At 39.9% G+C, this 20,084-nt stretch overlaps 1 protein-coding gene across 6 annotated transcripts in view; it reads left to right on the top strand.

Annotated features, from left to right (window-relative positions):
• grm8a (glutamate receptor, metabotropic 8a) overlaps nt 1-20,084 on the top strand; it is a 315,894-nt gene that overhangs the window by 131,371 nt on the left and 164,439 nt on the right. For 5 of the 6 annotated variants that reach the window (XM_004560918.5, XM_004560917.4, XM_014409627.3 and 2 more), the window contains one exon: nt 8,439-8,655. In XM_004560918.5, coding sequence (XP_004560975.2) covers nt 8,439-8,655 — 217 coding nt within the window. Of the gene's footprint in view, nt 1-88; nt 162-8,438; nt 8,656-20,084 lie in introns of those variants that run through there. The other variant, XM_076875436.1, reaches the window with a different exon arrangement.

Here is a 20,084-nt window from a genome sequence, read left to right as displayed (position 1 = left end):
GGCTATTCAGCCACTTGAGCATGTAGTCAAGTTTTATAGTCTTGCCAATGACCTACTAATTTTATTCAGGTGTGTTGCAACAGGGACACATGGAAAAGTTGCAGGACACCGGCCCTCGAGGACTGAAATTTGAGACCCCTGCTTTAAGACATGTTGAGGAGGTAATTTAGCAATTTGGCTGCCCTAAGGTGTGTGTGTTCTTGTGCTTGCACTTCATGTGTGAGCTAGCATTTGCCAAAACTGGTGAAACATGCACTTGTTGTACTTTATGTGAGCTGTCTTCTACATCAATCGAGACTATAGTATTTGCTTGCTTTCACATCCATGTGAATTTGAGTGACTCCCATTCTAAATCTATTGGGTTTAATCTGATTTTACACCTGTTGTAGCCATAATACCGTCAACTCTTCTGGGGAGGCTTTCCACAAGGTTTAGGAGTGTGTTTATGGGAATCTTTGACCATTCTTCTTCCAGAAATGCATTTCAGAGGTCAGACACTGATGAGAAGGCCTGGCTTACAGTCTGCGCTCTAATACATTCCCAAAGGTGTTCTTTTGGATTGAGTTCAGGACTCTGTGCAGGCCAGTCAAGTTTTTATTTTTTGAAGTACCCCTTCACCTGGCAAATGCCAAACCCAGACTTCTCCATCAGATTTTCAGACTGAGAAGTGCCTTAAAGCACTACATCTGATGCTTTGCATCGAGCTTGGTGATGTAAGGCTTGCATCCAGGTCAGCCACTGAAACCTATTCTATGAAGCTCTCTAAATGCTGTAATCTGAAGGCCAGAAGTCTGGACATCTGTAGCTGTTGACTCTGAAGAAAGTTGACGACCTGTGCACACTCTGCACCTCAGCATCTGCTGACCCCACTCTGTGATTTATTTATTTTTTCTCCATAGCCTACCACTTTCTGACAGTGTTCCTGTCATTTGCACTCGCATTCACTGGATTGTGGAATATTTAGTAGCACACAAATTTCTCAACTTTACTTGCTAAACGGGTGTCATATCACAATACCACACTGGAATTCACTGAGCTCCCGACCCATTTTTCCACAAATGTTTGTAGAAGCAGTCTGCATGCCTAGGTGCTTAATTTTATACATCTGTGGCCATGGTAGTGATTGCAACACCTGAATTCAATGATATCGATGGGTTAATGTAATTCTTGAAAATCAGTGTCCTGACAACACTATTGACTTGGATGTGAAATGGCCAGCTGTTACCATATCACCCTCTACAATTTGGATGAATTAGTCTATCCTAACATTGGACAAAAGGCTGGAAGCCATGAACAGGATTCCAGTCCATCACAGAGAGCCAGGCAACCACTCATGCTCACATGAATTTAAAATCCCCACTTAGCACAACATGCTTGTATTTGGACTGAGGAAACCAAAAAGAAACCTTTGGAAGAACATGCAATTTCGTGAACCTTTTTGTTTTGGTATGAGTCATCTTACACCTACAGCCATGGAAAAAGTAGTTTAACTATCATAGTCTACTGTGGTAGTTGCATTGTTAAAATATAATCCCCTTTTAAAACAGTTAAATGAGGATACATTTGTAACATGAAAGCCTAAAAGACCGGCACAAATGCAAAGGTACAAACAGTAAACAGGAAAAAATGAGACAGATGGCCCCAGACAGGGAGAACGGGGTTAGACGGAGCGAGAGACGCCCAGGCCTTAGCCCCAGCAGTCTTCATGCTGGTAAATTAGCTTGGTGAGATCCCACTGTGGCGATACTCTCCTCATTAAACAGAGACCAGGCTTGCTGTTAGAGGGCTAAGTCAAAAATGTTTTTGAACAAGTAAATAACTATCCAGACTTACTCAAAAGCAGGGATCCAGACGACCAAATCAATTTACTGTATTTGTGCCTATATTCTCATGGTCACCATGCTCTCTTCAATTCCTCCAGCTCATTCTGGGTGTCTAAGACTTGTCAATCCTTGTCTAAGCTCTGTAGCCTTTGAAATTATGTATACAAAATGACTACAATTTCTCTCCACGCAAAAGTTGACTATAAATTGGTTAGCGTGATTAAGCAGATAATTTTATCACGGATGACGTGACCGACCTTCCTCACGATGCCCCTGCAAGTCTGTCTGTTTAACAACGTATCCAATCCTCTTACTGACAGTGTTTGTGTGTGTGTGTGTGTGTGTGTGTGTGTGTGTGTGTGTGTAGGAGACAGAAAAGCGATATGTGCGTGTAATGCTTTGGGGTTAATTAGCTTCAAACTAATGCCATCTATCAGCCTTCTGCTCAGACTCTGCTTCCCTACCTGACGGCTCCATTACCACCAGATACACACAAGCACACACTATAGGCCAGTTTAGGTTGCAGTCATGCTTCTGTAAGGTCTCCACATGACAATTTTTTAAAACAACATTTAGAATTAAAAAAAAAAAAATCTAATATTTGTCATAGATTTAGATTGTTTTGTGCTTATTTTCAGCCCGTCGTAGGTTACTGTAGCCTGAAAGCACAGCACAAGTTGCTGACTCTAACATTCCTCACAAACCAGAAGTCTCCTTAGGTAAGCATATTTTGCCATGCTGATTTTTTTTGTCTTTTTGGTTCCTCTGCCAGGATGGGTGCAATTCTGAACTTTGGTTCCCAGCTGAAACAACACACACACACACTCACTCACAAAAAGCCAGTGGCTTGAATCATTAGGTCCAAATCCGGCTGTTAGTTATCTGTTCAGCTCCCTAGTGGGATTTAGTTGGATCTATAGTGAAGGATGAAACTGTTCCTCTCTTTCACCAAACCCATTAAGGAACAGACGGGGCAGACCTAACTGTCTATAGTGGCAGGACTTCTAGGATATTGGCTTATATTGGTTTCTATTGCTTTCACTGCCCCCAGAGTTTATTCAGGAGATACTATTTGGAAACAAAAAGCAGAAGGGCTTTTAAAGGTTTTCTTAAAGCAATGTTTTAGTCAAAGGATTTTGTTTCCAGAGCTCAAGAAAACAGTGATATTAACAGCTTGCTGGTGTTGATTGATTGTTTTCATGAAGGGGAAACATAAGCTTTTACTCTTTCAATACGCTTTGCTTAGAGGGGAATACAGCAATTAAGAATTAATCTGTTATTTTTATGGCTGAGACTAGTCTATTCCATGTTTTCATTGTGATTAATTCTATACTTAAGCAAAGGAACCAAGATTTAATATCTTTGCTGGCTGGGCCCAATCGCTATTCAGTGGCAGCCCCACTACTTGATATAGATTAGTTTGTGTTTGTTCTTAGAAAGAGTTTAGGCTTCTAATGAGGTTTTGTGGGGAGGTACAGGGAATAAGTGCTGGTTCAGAGACTTTTTGGCTTATTTAAGAGTAGTGACTGTAAGGAGGCGAGCAGCAGCATGCATACTGGAATTCTGGTAATCCAGAGATCCTTGGGAACAGAGGATTAACGATTTAAGATGCCTTCATTATACAACAGTGTGTGAAAATTATTTATTTGCTATTATATATAGACTGTATTCCGGGGATCCAAAACTACCAACAATTTGTTACTTTGTGGAAGTACGGTAGTTCTTTGAATAAAATGGGGAAAAAAAAGAGTTTAAAATTCAAGCTTTCAAGCAAGCATTTATGCAAAATGTCATATATTGAATGACTGAATTGTAATGAATAGCCAAACAAGGTTATGAACAGCATCTAGAACTAAAGAAAATAACATTAACGCTGTATGTTCACCAAAGTATTTTCTCTTGAATACAGCTATTTCTTAGTTTGTGATTGGGTCATCATTCAGCATGTCTATAAGGTCAAGTATCTCCAGGACATACTGCATCTACAGCGGTTTAGATACTTTCTGTCTCATAGAAAAAGAAATACTATCAAATTATTACATTTTAGCATCATCTTGGTTACAAACAGGCTTTTTATTTTTTTATTTTTTTAGCTGAATATAAGTCTATTTGCAACAAAAGTTTTCAGTTGCTTTATCTGTCCACTTTCCACTACTAGACTCCGATCCAGTTGTTTATACATTCAGTAATTATTGTTGATATCTTTCTGCAGTCAGTGGATATTGCATAGATGATAATAATTGTCTTCCAAAACTCTGAAACAATACAGGACATTACTCTGATAAGTGCATGAGAGTCAGAAAGTGTTAATTGAAACGGCAGATAAGCCTATACATACTCTTCCATTTATTACTCACACTTGTATTTCCCTCTCTCTCCCTCATACACTCACACACATATTCATTAGAGCAAATGGAATTAAGGGGATTGCAGGCATAATCTTCTTCCCCAGCGATGTGGGGGAACCAAGCTGTTAATTTGCCGCCTCTAACTACACCTCCAACTCAGCTTGTTTTGAAAAGGGCTCAAGTCATTGTGAGTCAATGGGAACTCACAGTACGTAAATGATTTACAACACTCAAACGTCGCTTGACATTTGGAAAATTAAGAAGGTTTCTGCACCTTTATGAAAGGTACATATCTGTTTTTCAGGGATCTATGAATGTGTCAGTAGTGGTAGTAACTTGGTAAATGGACCAGTACTTATATAGCGCTTTTCTACTCCAACTAATCACTCAAAGTGCTTTTTACTACAAGCCTCATTCATCCAGCCACACACACATACACACAGGCACTTTTTTTTTATATGTACGTTTTCGATATTTGCAGTGCATCCTGATGGAGGCAACTCTGGGTTCAATATTTTGTCCAATGGATGCTTTAACATGTAGACTGGGATATCCAGTGACTATTGTAGCACTTACGTGGGTTGAAATACAGTATCAATGGATAATTACCAAGGTAATGAGTATTTTTGGGCTAGTATCAGAAGATTAAGAACGACCCTTAGAGCTCTGCTACATGAATGGCAGAGAAACCAGACAAACACAGTTGTGTGGCTTAAAAGTACTTTAGTGATGTTAAGCCTTTTAAAGGAATTTTGTAACCAACACTGAATTACAACAGGTTTTAACAGAACTTCAAGTATAAAATTTTCCCCCAAAGTAGCAAAAAAATAGAATAAAAATAAAATTGTGCACAAGTAAAGAATTGGTCTTTTTTAAGTCAAAATGGTGCTGGTGGGGTCCTTGACAAACAGGTGTATTGCAATAGAATCTGTCCAATAAGGAGTGTGTGTGTGTGTGTGTGTGTGTGTGTGTGTGTGTGTGTGTGTGTGTGTGTGTGTGTGTGAGAGATTGTCTGTCCTACCGCACTACTTGTACAGTAGAGGATTGCAGTCCATCAATGTGCAAATGAGTGTGCGTGTATATGTATATCGTCTCCTAGGATCTTAGGTTGGCTCGCCATCCAGTGAACACTGTAACACTCTGGGTTCTGGAATTGCTGACCTGGTCTTTGGATTCGTCCCATATAAAAACCTGTTGAGTGGATGCTCAGCGTTTACGTGAAGCCACAGCTCAGTAAACCTTCCGGTCTTGTTCTGTCCTCGATAACAATTTTTAGCCCGCCTGCTCTGTTCGGCTATAGAAGCAGGAGACTGAAAACTTGGGAGCTGGTACTAAGGAAGGATAAGAGCTGCCTAGAGCTTCACTGATTGGCTGACACGAGAGGAGTGGAGTAAAACCTAACAGCTCTCATCAGAGCTCATCAACCCTCGGAGAAACTTAACCCTTGTTTAACCAGAACAAATATATAAATCTGTGTCCCTTTTTTGTTTAAATAAATATTTTGATCTCTTTTCACTTTCATTAAACAAGAACAGTAAGAACAGAAACAATGAACATAAAATGTTTTACTTTTTCTTCTTTTTTGTTTAAGATGATTTTAGGAATTGGGTTACACTATACTGACATTTATTTACAGTTATTTTTATTTATACCAGACGATACTTTATTTTAACAGGATAATGCTGTAAAAATATGTAATTAAATCATTTATTATAGCATATATCTAGTAAAGCTCCAAGTTTTACAGTATTTTTTTAACAGTACAACAGTAATTCTGAGGCACCAGCCCTATCACAACAAAGAACTGGATAAACCAAAGAAAAAGTATGGAAAGATGGCTTGTGCTTCTGCGTTGTCAGTAGCTTTGCTTGTGAAGTACAGTCGCACTTTTAAACAATTAAGTCACTCGGATATTTCACTGGGTGTGTGCTCAAGTACGGCGTGGAGCAGCAGCGAGCAAACAGCCACCTCTGCCCCTCAAACACAGGAAAGAAAGGAGAAAAGAGAAAATTCATCATGTTTTCTCCGAGTAGAACTAATAAAGCTGGAGTTTATCGATACCACAGTCTTTAATAATTTAGCCCTGGTGCACGTTTTATTACCTGTTTTCGCTACCTATCCCTAGTGACTATATAAATGTCTGCAGAAATATTTTGTGAAAACACAGGTATATTTGGGGTAGACGGTACTGGCTCTATGCCTGCAGTAGACAATATTGGATGTTGAATCTGTACTTTATGTAACTCTCGCTCCCTCACTGCACTTGCTCTTTTCTCTGCTTTTCGTCCTCTTACTCAGTAATGACTTGGGAAGGATGACAAGTCATTACTGAGTGTGTTTGTCTGAGTATGTCTGTGGTTCCCAGCTTTAGAGTGAAATAACAAAAGATCAAAGTATTAGGTTTGCGGAGGTCACAAAGTTTCTTTCCCATGGTAAACAGACGGATACCTCATACTCCTGCATCCATGAATTCAGTGCTCTTTGAAATGGATATTCAGTTATTTAAAAGTACATAGAGTAAAAGACCAAGTAAAACAGTGGAGTTACACACAGCATAGACGTGAACGCAGCAGCACATGCATGTAGCCACATACTGTATATACAGTGATGAGCTGGAATTGGCTTTGATTTTTTTCCTTTTTTGTTTGTTTATCATTACCTCTATGAATTATACATATCCTGAAGTTCACCAGAGTTCCCAATTCTATTCCCCTGACAGAGGAGACCAAAAACGGCACTCAAATGCTGGAAGTGTGAACTTCCATTGGGTTGGAAAAATGGAAAGTTATTAAACAACTGAAAACTGAGGAACAAAGCTGTTTTGTTTCAAAATTAGATATCCAGCCAGCAATAAAACAAGAATTTTTCCATTTAGTACTGAGCAATGAGCGTTGTCATAGAAGTGAAAACAAAATATTCTCTCTTCTCAATATTCTCCTTATACACAGTTAATGTGCTGTACAGGTTAGGAATTACAATTAGCATACTTCATTTACAATACAATGCATTTTTATGCTGCATGCAATAATCTTGAAACTTAGCATTATTTACCTTTGTTTACAGATTTGCTTCAAAACCACTGAAGAGAAATAACTTACAGTATCTCTCAAAATGGATCGCTGACCTTTTTAAAATGGCAAAGACAAGTATAGATGCACAGCGACAGAGACTTCAGATGATGCTCAAAGGGAATAAAGACAGTGAGTGATGGCCTTTAGAAACATTCAAGTCACATAAACACACATACTTGCACACACTGTCTGTCCTAAATCTCCCGCCTGGATTTGCTGTGTTCAGCAGTTGTCGACGTTGGTGTTTTTGTGTGTGTTAGCATGGGAGACAGACAGCTGACACACCTTATGCTTGGGCTGAGATTGGCAGTTAAGAGTTGCTTCGAATGTATGCCAATGATATGTCTGCCCAAAAACTCTGTGTGTGTGTGTGTGTGTGTGTGTGTGTGTGTGTGTGTGTGTGTGTGTGTGTGTGTGTGTGTGTGTTTGCGAATGTTATAAATGGAGGGGCTTCTCCCACTGTCAGGGGGAAAAATCAATCTGCCTGTCAGCCATTGAACACCTTCGGCCTGTTATGCCACCTATCACAAGCAATAGACGTGTGTGTGTGTGTGTCTTCTGTTATTTCGTCAGCCTCTTTGTCTCTCCGTTCTGCAATCTGACTGTTGTGCTTTTCTTTCCCACATGTCTCTTCTCTGTCTCTTTTAAATCTTCTCTCTATCCTGAATCTGTCAGCCATAACACAAGTGTTGAAAAATGACACCACCTGCTTACCTTTTAGTTACCACACTGTCAGCCTGTATTCATATTTCCAATTATGAAGCAATTATGCTTTAATACCTGTTCATCATCAGTATGTTTTCTTTTTCCTTTCATATCTATGAACCAGCAATTTCTCATTTTAGTTACACTGTAACATTCATGTTGATGACTTTGTCTCAATTTCCTGACAGTTGTTTACCACACTGATCCTGCAGGGAGTGGGCGTTTTGTAATTCCTAGTTCAAATATCACTGAACCGTTTTACTTTTTCGAGTTTTTTTTTTTTTCATTGTATGGGAACACATTACTTGTGGTGATAAACATTAAATTGAAAAAATAATCATATAAGAGTCTTCCCACTTTACTCATTTTAATATGTAGGCAGTAAAACAATTACACTATTTGGCTCACGTTCAGAAACACCACGCTATTAACTGTGTTTTTTTTCACATTTCCTCAACATCTTCCTTCCTTCTTCCCCTTTTTCCATCCAGATCCCGCAGATCAGCTACGCCTCCACGGCTCCCGAGCTGAGTGACAACACTCGCTATGACTTCTTCTCCCGTGTTGTGCCACCGGACTCGTACCAGGCCCAGGCCATGATGGACATCGTCACGGCAATGGAGTGGAACTACGTTTCCACGCTGGCCTCAGAAGGCAACTATGGCGAGAGCGGCGTTGAGGCCTTTATCCAGATTTCCAGAGAAACTGGTAAGAGCGAACCTTTCCTCTGTTCATCTGCATCCCCCCTTAAAACGAAACCTCAGCTCAGCCTTGATTGAGATTAGAAGACTTATATTGTTTTTCTATATCATAGATTGTTCTGATTTTGTCTACATTTTATGGCGACGAGTTTTTATCGTCCAGCTTTTCTGGGAAAATGTTTGAAGCAGCATTTATATCTCCTTCTCTTCTGTGTTGTGTGACACCTTCATACAGTATTTGCTGTGACTGTCACTCCAGAGCAAATCATAATTTAAATGGATTTGAGTGAGAGCAGAGCGGAGGTCTATACTAGAGTTAAAAAAACTGTTAGAAGGCAAGCTCGCCACTTCTGCTCCACTATCAGGATGTAATAACTATGATATGATGTTCATAGTGCACTTTGGTGTATAGTACATGAATAGTGGCTTTGGCCTGCAATTTTGGATGAATTGTAGAAAGAACACAGTGGAAACCTGTTGTTTAAAGTTCTAGAGAAACTCCGGGGGAAGTTCACTCTTTGCGTAAATTGCAGGCTGTAGATTGCAGACTGTGGCGAGCAAACTGAGAAAGTTATTGTCGCAAACATGTGATGGACAAGTGCAGCCATCTGTGTATCTGTCTTTTAGTTCTTTATGCATGTATTTCTTTTTTGGCAGTGACGCCAGCTCTCGCAGACGCATTCAGCCGGTGTGAAAAAGGTGTGCTGTCATGGTTATTGTCCCTGAGAATTAGCAGAACAAGCTCTAAACGTCTAATACGGCAACTCTAGTTACTCTAGTAGGCAGGCGGGTGATACGGCGTTAAAGAGTGGATTTTTATGTTGACACAAAGACAGGGGTCATATTAAGCAGGTGGAAATCAAGAGTGAGGTTGATTTTAATAAGGTGGTGCAGAGTAAATTGTTGGTGGGAAATGTGTCTTGGGTTTTGGCCCGCACGCAGTCATTTCAGAGCACATCTGTTGCTGGTGCAGCATTAATGTGCTGCCACTTTGGTGCTTTGATCAACAAAAGCAAAGCTAAGTCACTAAACTGCTGTAAGAACTTGGAGCAAATGTTCAGCAGTAACAGACTGTAAATGATCAGTTTTGTCATTGCTGCTTAAACTGTCATCTGCAAACTGGGATCAGTAATTTGAGCAGGACCTGTTGTCCTCTGCAGCTTTATGCTGTAGTGAAAGCATCTCAGTTCATTAAATCTCTTGATCCATCTGAAGGCAGCAGGACTCACACAGCCATGTGTCATCAAAGGAAGGACAAATGGTGGAACAGTGACAGAGTTACGGGTGCCTGAGGCTAACTGATGTCCATGACGATCAAAAGGCTTATCTGTACTGTAGTACAATACCACAGAAGAGCTGCTGTAAGACATATCTGAACACCTTCATGCTTCAGAATGGTAGACAGGTAGTATAACAGTTGGGGCATGGTCACCCCTACCTGTCTAGAGCCTTCAGTGGAAGCATGAGTGTCTAAACTGAAACATGGAGCTAAGTAGGAATTCCCCCTTATTGCCAGGTGCATGAGCATGATTTAGCAGGGAGAGAGATAGCAGCATGATGCATTTGGTAACAAGCTATTGAACCCAGAGTAGGAAATGTTCTGCTGGTAAACCTCAGGTACTAAACTTTGTTGCTGACTATGCATGGGGTTACTACAGCTGTCAAGATACTGGAATTTCAAAGTCGATACCAATACCCAAGAAAATACTCAATACTAGATAAAAGGTTTTGAGCCCATCGTGCAACAACAGAAGTAATGAAAAAGAAGTTATTAACATTTGTTAATGTTCCACAAATTTTTCCAGTTATAAGTTAGAATTAGCAAAATATTTTTAAAAAAATGCCCAACACATATCAATAATGTAATTATTGTGGAAGAAGAGCATAATGGAAGATGGAGTGGTAAAGTGTGGTATCACTTATGCTCATTGCCTGCTTTTCAAAACTGACCTCAGAGCTATACAACAAAATAAGAAACCCATTTCAATAAATTATTGTGTAAGTAGTTAAAGCTTATCATATATTGTCCACCATTCACACTGGTCCACCTCAGTCTGCAGCTCTTTGCGTCCTTTCTTCAGCTCTTGAGCCACAAAACCCGTCTGATTTGGCTGTGCTGCTCCGGATTTCACTCTTCATTTGCTCGGTTTACTTCTCTTAGACTCTGCTCTGTTGGGCTACGGTTCCCCCGCTGCTCTGCACAGCCAGCAAACTGCCCCGTTCTCTGTTTCCGTAATCCGCTCTGTCACTGCTCCATATTCCATCCATGTCACGTTCAGCCTGCAACAATTATTTATCTTTTATCTAACTAAAATTCAGTAGCTGCTACCTTAATGATAACAGATGGCTAATGTGGCTACTGGGTAACTGCTAACAGTTAAACAGCTAATGTCAACATATATGCTGGCCAGGTTAGCTTTTACGATAACTTTTTAATACTTCACTGGGCTGAAATAGGAGCTTAACTGTGCTCTCAAATTCCTCCTAAAGCGCTGTTCAGTGTTAAGAACATTAACTACTACAGCTGTTAGTGATTGGAGGGGCTGTGTGAGTGTTTGCCGGCAAATTATGATGCAAATTATATTAGTTAAAATTGGTTGGTTTCCTGTCAAATCATACAGTTCACATACATAAATAATAGCAATGCTCCAAATTTTAGAAATGAAATAACTTTTAGTAAGTTACACTGCAAAGTGCCATTGTCACATTTTATTGGAGTAGTTTGTGCTTACTTGACTTAATTGACAGAACACATGATTTAAAGAAAGGATTTATCGGTCCTGTGTTAGTCTCTGCCACCTTTACAACACTATTAAATAAAAGTAGCATGTCTTATTCTTTAAATGCACTAGACCGTCACATTATAGTTTATGAAACAGTTTAGAGTAGAAATTAAAATACCTTGGAACATTTCTGTCATATAAATGCCTTCATCAGCCTGTTTTAACTGTTTATTTCTGCCATCACTGTGCAAATTAAATAAAAAAAAAAAAAACGTACAGACCTGCCTCTGGCTGCAGATTTGGGGTGCTTTGAGTTCAGGTCATGCTGCTCTGCACAGTTGGGACAACAATCGGATTTCCTGGAGAAACCTCCCTCTATTTGTTGAGCTGCTGTTCTCATGCATCACTTAGAGCAGAACAGCTGTTTTCAGAGCAGTGACACCCGTGATGAGGGAATTTGTCACCACGGCCTCAGTACTTTTGAATTCCACTTCTAGAGCCGAAAGTCTGCAGGTCTTGAAGCAGATATCCTGCTCACAGCTATATTTTGTTTCTTGTCTCCCTGCAGCAAGCTTTTGCCATTTTCTCTTAGCCAAAGTCTTGGAGAGTAATGGGCTTCTCATGGTGATATACTATACTGTTGTTAGCTGGGCTTGTATTTAGCAGTGGGATGTAAATTGGACAGTTGTTGGCTCTTGATTTTTACGGGCTGCTTGTGATCGATGTGTTTGCAGGTCTCTTTTAGTCTCGGCCTGCATTTCTGTTCTTTTTAAAATCACTCTTTGCCTGCTGTATTATCACGGAAAGATTTCAGGGCTGGGTTTGCTGTGAAGGGACAGTAGATGATGTATTTTAACTACTTCACTGGATGGTGGAGTGACAGGAAAAATGAGAACAAATCACTACAGAGTAAGTGAGAGTGACAGAGATACAGAAAATGAGAGAAACACAGAGAGATCACTTGTCTGTTTTGATGTAAACTCTAAAAGCACGGTCCCTGTGGTCCTGGGAGCATCAAGATGGGTGAATGCAGAATCAAAATCAGTTTATGAAATCCTTCAAGTGATGTTGACAGATCAAAATGCTGCTGGTTTCCCTTGTTATGTCTCAAATGTTTTTTGAAAACACATCATGTTGGATGTTGACAAATATTTACCGACTGACAGAGCCAAGACGAGTAAAGAATCCATTTGAGGGGATTCTCATCAGTCGAAATATTTCCAGTTTTTATTTTTTATCATCCTGTTGATTTTCTTCCCTTTGTTGTTGTTGTTGTTTCTCCATTGTTTGTGTGCTGATGCAGAAATGACAGTTTTTTTTGTATGTCTGTGCTGTTGTCTAGCTGTCCATCTTAGTCCCGGTGCGTGTTTGGAGCCAGCTCGCCCAGGGCTTTGTGCAGTGGCAGTCAGCACATAAATGTTTTGTGTGGTGTCAGATCAGTGCGTGTGTGTGTGTGTGTGTGTGTGTGTGTGTGTGTGTGTGTGTGTGTGTGTGTGTGTATACGTCACTGTACAGTCTGAAGCAATACTTAGCAAAGTGTGTATTTGTGTTCTGGGCCGGGGGGTGGGGGCATTATCTTGCTTTATATGTGTGTAGGTGGATGTGTGTGTGGGTGTATGGTTGGGGCTGCATGCTGTGACAGCAGTCACTCAATTCTTTACTCTGCCTCTCTGAAGACGCCAAGCAAGCTAAGGAAGATACAGGGATGGCAGAGTGGACAAAACGCTGGTGAACAAGAGGAGGGGACAGGAAAAAGTGACAGGACGGGGAGAGTTCATAGTGTGTTGGAATTAATGAATGAAACTGGACGCTGGGAAATAGGTAGAATAGGAAAAGAATAAGGAAAGGAAGAGCAGCATTAGGATAAAAATAAGGACCCTGGTAATGATATTAAGCATGCGTTGTACACATATGCATGCATATATTCCCTGAGACACAGTCATATATTTTCATTTTATTGCATTTTCAATAACAAGTGGACCTCTTCAGATTCACTCGGAGAGAAAAAATAAGAGAAAGCGAGCTGCTGGGAATTTCTAGGATGTTATTTTGTAACTGCGGTGTAATGAGTGAAGTTTACAAGGCACTCTGCATACTGATACCAAACATCCATATGAATTGGTGTGTAATCATTCACCGATGAGTGTTAAAGGGTGGGTGTGTTTGAGAGAGTTATAGAAAGTGTGCACGTGTACTGCGTGCATTGTGAAAGGATATTAATTGCCAAAAACTGCTCTCATCACATTAGCATATGTCAGGGGTTAGTGGGTGTGTGTGGGGGGTGAATAGGTGATAGTGGCAGCAACAGAAAATGTTTAAAACTGTCCACTCAGACTTTTTATTTAAGACTCTGGAAGTTAAATCTTTACTTCTCCAATACGGTGTTTGAAAGTGAATATGTCCTACTTATGTTTGCTGCCGCACAGCTGCAGCGCTATGCCTCTCCCAGGAGGAGTAAGTAGAAAATTCTGCACATCTAATTTTTCAGCCAAGTCCACAGAGCAGTCAGCAAAATCTTTGTTTCAAAAGGACTGCTTTAGGAGGAAAAAACAACTGGAAACAACTTTGTTTTTAGGTTAGAAGGGAAAGAATGCAAAGAACAGGATGCAGGTGGTAAAGAAATCAACCTTCCTATGTTTGCCTTACTTTGCTAGCTCTTAACACTGGCATTAAACACAAAATTTCACTAAAGCACTAACTCTTGAGCCCACACCTTAAAAAATTGCCACAGAGGCCACAGTTCTTTTTCGTCTCCAAAAGCATGGATCTTGTCAGATCACCCCTTGCCATTAGTAACCAACCATGAGACAAAGTATTATGAACTTTGGCTTAAGATATTAGAACCCTTTGAGGAGGGAGATCGCAATGATGCTGTAAGGGGAGCCAGATAAGGTTGGCTCCCCTTACAGCATCATTCATCTGTATAGTGGTTTATTATATCTGTCCAAATAACTGCAAATTATTTAAGCCTGCAGTCTTTGTGCCCATATGTCCAAATACCTGCTGGCGAAATTACCAACACAGTCCCCGAGTGGCACAGCTTGCTTGTAGAAGAATCTAACTCATAAGTCTTCCCTGATCAAACCTGACCTGACAAGGTTCGTTTGGAGTAGGAGTTCTCACACAGATGTTTGGCAGCTTCTAAAAGTGTTAGAGATTTCTTTCTTGACTACATCGTGCATACTGTTTGTTAGAAGCAGCTAAAGCCTTTGACAGGGTGGAATTTCATTTTCTCTTTGAGGTCTTAGGGAGACTTAGATCATGGCCTGAACTCATTAAGCGGGTAAATGTGCTTTATAGTGCCCAGAATAAATTTGCATATTTTTTTAATAAAAGCTCAAATTTTCAATATCACTATTTGATATGTTGTTTTCATGTTATCTAAAAAAATAAGTACACTTCAAATGATTCACAAATAGTTTCATGCTGCTTTTCTTTACATGTTATCGTGAATGTTGTGTATTCAGGATAACAGATACGGGGAAGGATTTGGTTTTAAAGTAGGGATGCTCTGATGCGGTGGAGTCAACAGGCTAATAGAAATTCAATACAGAATCCTTATGAGATTGCAGCAAATACCTCAGTGTCTCACGACTTTATTTCGAGGCACCCCCCACCCGCTGCGCAAATTGTACTTAAGAAGAGGGATCTTGCATTTGGCAGTGCCTTCTCTGTCTCACAGGAATATAACTTAATTTTTAAAAAGGAAATAAAAATGAACCCAGGCTTATTTTTGTGGAATCTTTTCAGGTGTAGAGCTCACTTTAAGAAATGTTCAGCACAAATTATTTAACAAGCTTCTTTTATTCACATGAAGAAGCATTTTATTTCAGTGGGTTAGATCCAGACCTCCCACAGTTCGCCAGTAGTATGGAGAAAACTTTAAAGTGTTAAGCCACAGAGTGACTGCACTCTGCCTTAAAGTGGAATTCAAACTTTTTTTGATGAACTGTGGGAGACTTCATCCATCTGCCTCCCAAAATGGGAACCAGATCTAGTATGCAAAGGACTTTGCACAGAGGAAGAGGGGCCTTTTCCTGCCTCTCTACATGACTTTCTTCAAAGTATCTTATTGCTTAGTAATTCTCACTATTTCTTGTAAGGGAACCAAGATACTAGTTTTTGGGGTTTTTTTTGCCGGAAATAATGTTTGGTGTTGAAACTGAGCTGATTGTGCTCATGAACATAGTTTTTAGATACACCACACTAGCAGCTTTGTACTTGATACTAATTTGTCAGTGTTACCATGCAAATGTGCTACACAGAAAGGACCAGATTTACTGTTGTTTTGTTCCAGGGCAAAAGCCTCTTTGGGCTTAAAAGAGTACTATTAGGATTTTTTAGGAAGCTTTCTTTAAGCAGTCTTCTGGAATAGTTCTATAAGCTTCTTGAAGGACATTCAAAGCTCTTCTTCGGGCTTTTGTCATGCATTTTTTTTTGCCAAGATGATCCCACACTGTTGGAGTAATGTGGGGTGGCCAACGCACTGATAATCTTCCATTGTGTGTGTTCTGTATCCAGAGCATCTAATTTATAATCATACTGTACTTGTACTGTTTTTGTTAAGTACATTATTCACCCCCCAGGTACATTAATTGCATTCACTTTTCTGTTATTTTGGAACGCACTTGGTCAGTATAGAAATGAACTGCCTGCGTCCATGTTTGTAAATTACCATCTTCTTAATAAATCATAAACAGAACTTTTAAATCTCCATCAGCGCATTTTAAACAGTTTAAATCATGTCCATGCTGTTTAATTGGCTTCTCATGCCAACATTTCTATGTTTCTATCCATGTAGGGTTCTCTAGTATATATTTAATATATTTTTTGTTTGCTCATCCATGCCTACATCCTGAAATATATTCACCGTGACGTTAACTGCATATGTAGCCTGCGTGTTGTCACCCCCAGCCATGGCTTTCCAGTCATGCAGAACTAGTAACAGACACAGCTCAGTGAGCAGGGGCCAAATGTGTTTACTCATCATTAGTGTGTGCTCATGAACTGGATGCATTAAACAGGTTTTGTACACAGCGAATCGATGTAGCCCACTGATCAAAGGTTAATGAATAAATAATGCAAAGGTCAACTTTTTTTAGGCAAAAGTGGCCCTGTTACAGTGTTAAAATATCACAAAGTTGCATCTTACATCACACAGAGCAGAAGCAACGCATCAGAAAAGCCTTTTTTGATACCGAATCCCTGAAGAGCAAAAAAACCAAAACAAACCCAAAACATATTTTTTTCTGACACAGAGGTCTAGACCAAAAACAGAAGCACGCACGCATCTCAACCTGGTAGTGTTTCATTTTAGTGCTGAGACAGTCCAAGCTCCTGGCCTACATTTTCATCTAAAGGGCAATCTCCCTTTCCACCATCCAAGAGTACTGTTGACCCTCTCTGTAGAGAATACATCATGTAGTGCTGAGGCCACAGCCTCCTAAATCAACCAGTGTTTGAAACGTATGGATTTCTGCACTATAAAACAAGAGGTGGCAGTGTACTTTACCAAAGATAGAAGACATCTTTTAAATCAAGTCACGGCCCTTTCTCCTTCCAGTACCCTTCCTCACCTCCCCGTGGAATCCAGCTGGGATTAAAACTACCACATCTACATTCAGACACACTGCAGACAGAGCGAAAGGGGATGTGTGTTTGCAAGGGAGAAGGAAAGAGAGTGGGCGTGACTCAATCTGTGTGTTACCGAGTGTGTATGGGCACCTGTAAGTGTAGGGGGCAGAGAGAGAAAGCATATGTGTGGACTGAGTTCACCGGCTTAGAACAGTCAACTGCCCCTGACACTGGCCGCTCTGCTGCAGCTCTGGAAGGCGGTAATGAAGAGAGGAAGGAAATGAGCGGGAGAAAAAGGGCTGAAAGAAAATAATTAAACGTTTATCTCCAGATTCATTTAATTAGTTCTCTGGCTCTACACTAATCTTCCGCCTTTTTGCTTAGCTTTGCCTCTTTAGTTCGCTTTGAGTCCACTCTTGCCCTCCACATTGAAGGCGGTCCTTGTCATTATCCAGCACTTGCTACTAGCTATTCTGTTTTTTCATTGAGGAAGAGCAGATTGTACATTAATTGAAATGCACCTATCATCTATTTATGAGCTTTTACAGTATGTTCCATTTTTAGACCTCACTTGTGTTGGAGAAAAGGTAATGATCTGAAAAACAAAGAAAATCCTATATTTTTTGCTTGCTGTATGAATTCAATTGTTGTCTGGTGTAAGTGTGAGTTTTCTAACACAGGCTGTCGCACAGCCTCACAAAATATAAATGCTCAAGAAAAAGCAGCGGGCACTTAAACACACTCTCTAACTCTTTCAGTTGACAATGTATGTCTCTCGGGTGGAATTAGCTCTCTGTTTCTTGTCCTTGATTACACTCCCCTCACAACTTAAGACTGATACTATTCATCACCACACTCAGACACAGACACACACTCACATGGGGAACACAAACATCAACCCATCCATTTGTAACTAATTACACCAGCCTTGGTTCTCATCTCAAGGTGAAGCTGTCTTAGTTGCCTGAAGGGCCCCAAAGTCTCAGTTGCTTATAGACTTGTTTATCCTCTTGGTATGAGGCATGATTGTCTTTGTGAATTCAAGTTCTTCTTTTATTAAACCTTTTATACATATATATATATATAAGCCAGTTTGAAGATTAGTTCAGAGCAAGAACACTGACAGAAACTAACCATAATTAGTGCATGTAGTAAAAACACATTGTGGAATACATTATTTTTGTTTCTTGCCTTATTGAAAATGGTTTGGCTTTTACTCAGAAATATACAGTAGTATGCAAAAGTCTTTATTTTTTTGCTCACAGACTTTTTAAAATTAGTCTTTGTCAGTATTCCTCCAGGCTTTCTTTGGACATCGGCTGCTTTTTCGCACATTTTCAAGTGATAACCTATATCTGACTATTTTCAGGGGGATACCTCTTCTTTTTTCTAAAAATTATTATTATTGTTGTTGTTGTTGTTGTTGTTGTTGTTAAGCCACTTAACACAGTGACATATGAATAATTTCAAGATTAAGAAAATGAAGAAAAAGTTAAGTGAAACGGAGAAAACACAGAGTTATGCCAAATTACACAAGAACTGGACTGAAAACCAGTCACAACAGGTCTGATAGAGTGATGAATCTATATTTTCCTGGCATGCACGGAGGAGGTCAGGAGAAAGATGCAATAATGTTCACAGCCATCTGTAAAACATGGTGAACATGGTGAACAAAAGGTATCCAACATCCACAGAAGAGCTTTCAATGTCCATCAAGAAGCCTGAAGAACCATTGCTGAAGGCTACTTAAAGGAATGACAAGAAAGATTACCTAAGAGTTCAGGCTGAAGAATCAATGTGGTCATCGCAAATGTTAACCTTCAAGCTCGTTAGCAGCTCGTTACCCACTGCGCTTTTGCTTTTTATTCTGTATATTTGCATGTTTCAATAATTCATTGCACCTATTTCTTATTTTTGTAGCAAAATATAAAGAAATAAAGGTGTCGTTAGACTTTTAGACAGAAGAGGTGATTTAAATCTTTTCAAGTCTCCGGATTCTATTATAATCAGGCCAATGTTAGCCTTATGTTACCAATCTCTCACCTGGGTGAAATTGACAATATCTATTAGGAGTTAACAGCCCTCTGCAGATGGCATTAGTATTGCCAGAGGACATCTAGAGAGGGTAATTATTACCTCAGTAACTCTGTGAATTTCATCCCATCCAGCTGAAATAGCCATTTTTAGCAATTATCCCTGGCCTCCCAATAAAACATCCAACAGAAATGATTCCTGGAAAACTCTGCCTGCAATGCTTTTTCAACCTGTAAACCCATTTCAGTATTTTGAGCCCGGTCTCGGTGATTGGTTGGGAGTTGAAAGAATAATTATGAAGCAGTTTGGCTGACGTGCAATATGTTACACAATAGATTTCAAGGCCCTGTAGCACAAAACATAAATCTGTCTTGTTCGATAGCAATCATTAAAGGCAAGTTTAAATTTCAGAGTTCGCTGGTGGGTATACACAGTAATCAACAGTAGTATGTATTGTCTATATGTTCTGGTACAGCACTGGGCCACGGTGGAATGTGCTATAGTGCCTTTGCTATATGTTGATCAGTGCTTCTGTTAGATGTGTAGTGTCTCTTTCAGCTCTAGTGGTTTTCTTGACAGGGATGAGAACTCCCCATATTCCACAGTGACAGAGCAAGACAGGGTGGGGAGACAGAAGTACAGATGGAGGGAGAGGGAGGATTAGTGTGCGCATGTGTATGTATATGCGTGTAACCCTCTATTCTCTGTCCCTATTTGGCCTCATAGAGATCAGTGAGAGAGAAACCTCCGCCAGTTGCTGCTAAGCCCCAAAAGTAATTTCAGCTATATTATTGCAGCAGTTGGTACACATAGGTGTGTTTCTATGTGTGTTTGCAGCTTATGTCAGGCTGTGCTGTAGGTATGTTTTAACTCAGTTTTTATATATGCATATTTGTTTATGTGTGTGTGTATATATGCTTATGCAAGAATTATGTGTGTTTTAGGTTTTGTTTTTTTGTTTTTTTGCGTGTGTGTGGCTTGTGCCAGTTTGCTGTTTTTGCGTGTGTGTGTTTTGGAAATCTTTCTGCACAAGTTAAAAGCACTTTCAAGCCTCTTCTCCGTTCTGCTCCAGTAACTTAAGGTTTTTCTCTTTCCCTCCCTCATG

The sequence above is a fragment of the Maylandia zebra genome, linkage group LG17 (genome assembly GCF_041146795.1).
Source record: "Maylandia zebra isolate NMK-2024a linkage group LG17, Mzebra_GT3a, whole genome shotgun sequence".
NCBI lineage: Eukaryota > Metazoa > Chordata > Actinopteri > Cichliformes > Cichlidae > Maylandia > Maylandia zebra.
The sequence above is the reverse complement of the archived record's forward strand: the minus strand, read 5'-3'. Positions and strand labels throughout refer to the sequence as shown.